The 2,913-nt window shown below is 43.6% G+C and overlaps 1 protein-coding gene across 1 annotated transcript; it reads left to right on the forward strand.

Annotated features, from left to right (window-relative positions):
• The first annotated feature begins 1,881 nt into the window (after nucleotides 1–1,881).
• LOC149181375 (uncharacterized) lies at nucleotides 1,882–2,640 on the forward strand. The gene has a single exon (XM_089414175.1). It carries the CDS (start codon nucleotides 1,882–1,884, stop codon nucleotides 2,638–2,640), a length of 759 nt encoding a protein of 252 aa, XP_089270301.1.
• Nucleotides 2,641–2,913: the final 273 nt, after the last annotated feature.

A 2,913-nucleotide genomic window follows, 5' to 3' on the forward strand; every position in this document is an offset into this window, starting at 1 on the left:
AATACTAAAATCCCAATATTGAACCTAGTATTATAAATCCTAATATGAAACCCAATAATAATTCATAATATTAAACCCAATATTATAAAGCCTAAATATAAATCTTATCATTAAAATCAATATTATAAACCCCGATATGTAATAATGTTCCTAAGGTTCGGGATGGCTCTACGCAGCGTGTCCTAGGGTTTCAACTCTTGTTGAAACGGCAGACTGTGCCAGACAAAGGCTCTCCAGCTACTTCTGACAAGCTCAGGAACGCTCATCCCTGCGCGAGACAGTATTCTTTTAAATGGAGCCCCCTAGGGGGGAGGGCGATGCGCCTCCCCCACAAAACGACAAAGGGCAGCATCAACATGCGGAAGGCATTGAAACAGTAAACCAAGAAGAGAATGCAGATCTGAACTCTCAACGAACAAAGCAAGATATCACACCGCCAGAAGTCCGCTCAACAACATGCAAACCAGTTGCAGCTGAGCGTCCAAAAGTAGAACTTCCTGCTCATCGAATCAATGCAAAAATACAGTTTATGAAGGACCATGCTCTGATAGGAAAGTTTATCGGACTATGGCCAACTGAGAAGGCGCTAAGAGGCTGGATAAATGCAAAATGGCATCCCAAGGGACACATAACTTTGCAGCTAGGACCCAAAGGATTCTTCACTGCTATATTCAACTGTCTGGAGGACAGAAACAGGGTGCTGGAGGGAGGCCCTTACTTCTTCAACGCTGCTGGACTATTTCTCAGAGGATGGATGGAGCGTTTCGACCCGGACAAGGTGGATCTGAGCTGGGCTCCAGTATGGATCCGACTATACTCGCTGCCGGTGGAATATTGGGAGGAAGATTCATTACAGGCGCTGGGAAATACTCTAGGAGAATTTGTAAAGATCGCAGAAGAAACAAAAACTTGCAGATACACCTCATTTGCTCGGATCTGCGTATACATGAATCTCAATCGAGCTCTCCCAGATGCGGTAAGTATCTCTCATGAAGATATTGAATGGATTCAACCGATTGATTATGAGCATGTTCCTTTCAGATGCCGCAGGTGTCATGCCCTGGGACATCTTTTTAGAGACTGCCCATTAACTCAAAAGCCCTCCCCTTCTGGATCAGAAGCCTCTGAGGCAGATGGCTTTACCAAGGTAGCAAATCGCCAAAAATCTCACAAGAAGCAAGCCTCAAAGAATAAGATGTCACAATCCAACCCCTCAGGGCCCTCAACAAGCAACAGCTTCGGAATCTTAGCTAATCACACTGATATCAATATGGATTCGCCCTCTCCTTCAGATCCAGGAGCAGCGAAAGATAGACAGTCGAAACAGGTGGTAGCCTTTAAGAATCAGGAAGACTCTATAATCAAGGAAGCTTCCACCTCCGATAAGCAAAAGGAACCGATAGGGACATCCCAAACAAGGCAGATGGAGAACCCCCAATTGCAGGTGAGTCCAGAAGCGGACCTTAATGAAGAATCGCACTATCCACAATATATGGAGGAAGAAACAGAGGCTATAGATATAGGGGACTTGGACATTCCAGGTTTAGAAAAGGCTTGCACAACAAATAATTTCGATGACATTCCTATGGGGCAACTTGAAAATCTGGAACAAGTTCTATCAAGGGCGCAATGGCAAAAATCACTGGGAATACAAACTGGAGGACCCTGGGATGGAAGATTCATTGCCAAGGACATCAAAAAGAGAGGAAGGAAGACTGATTTACAGAGGACAATCAGGATTGGACACATATTAGTGGAATCCGGTAGGTATTCCAAGCTAACCAAGTACTACAGATCTGAAAACAACCCGTCTCAATGAAGTTAATCTCCTGGAATATAAGAGGGCTCAATGGCCCAAGGAAGATACAAATTCTCAGAAAAATGATAAAGCAAGAAAATCCTCAAGTTTTGTTCTTGCAAGAAACCAAATGTACTTCAAATATTTTAGACAGATTTGCTGCGAAAATTTGGCCAGGATGTTTCAATGCCGCTGTGGATGCTGATGGAGCATCTGGAGGTCTGGCAATTCTCTGGAACCCAAGAGATCTCAATCTCAGCGATATTCATGCTCATAGGAACTTCCTTCAAGCATCTTTTCACATCAATGGGACAAATCTTCATGGGCTCCTTACAAATGTTTATTTTCCTCAAGAAGCATCTCTCAAAGCTGAAATCCTCAATTCCCTCTCTGTTCTCAACCATAACAGGAAACATCCCTTATGGATCTCCGGTGGAGATTTCAATATGATTACAAGATTGGAGGAAAAAAAAGGAGGTCGATGCAGAGGTAGTCAGGAAGGATTCCCTCTAAAGGATTTCATTCAGGCTAACTGGCTCATAGATCTACCTTTCAACAATGGAGTGTTTACATGGAATAACAGAAGAGCAGGGAATCAACAGATAGCCTCAAAACTAGATCAGTTCTTACTCTCGGACAACACTATCCATATCGGTGGGGACTTCTCTGCATCCATCTTGCCACTCTCAGGCTCTGATCATTGGCCCATTTCACTTCAATGGTCACGTCCTGGAAGTAAGATTCGTAGGCCCTTTCGTTTTGAAGCTTTTTGGATGTCCCATCCAGAATTCCAAAAACTTATCAGCACTGAATGGAACAATTTCTCCCCACCGCCAGGGTAAAAAATGTTCCAATTCCAACAAAAGCTTAAGTATCTAAAGGGTAAAATCAAGCACTGGAATCACACATCCTTTGGTAACATCTTCCAGGGCAAAAGCACGATCGAATCAGAAATGAAGCAGCTGCAACAAAGGATCATTGATGAGGGACGTTCAGAGGAATTGTCAGAACAGGAGAGAACTCTTGAGTTGCAACTTGCAGAAAGGGCTAGGCAAGAAGAAACGCTTTGGAGACAGAAATCAAGAGTCAGATGGCTTAGAGACGGTGAGAAAAAC

Source organism: Pinus tabuliformis, chromosome 3_2 (assembly GCF_031772625.1).
Source record: "Pinus tabuliformis cultivar Carrire ecotype Pingquan chromosome 3_2, CPIR1, whole genome shotgun sequence".
Lineage (NCBI taxonomy): Eukaryota > Viridiplantae > Streptophyta > Pinopsida > Pinales > Pinaceae > Pinus > Pinus tabuliformis.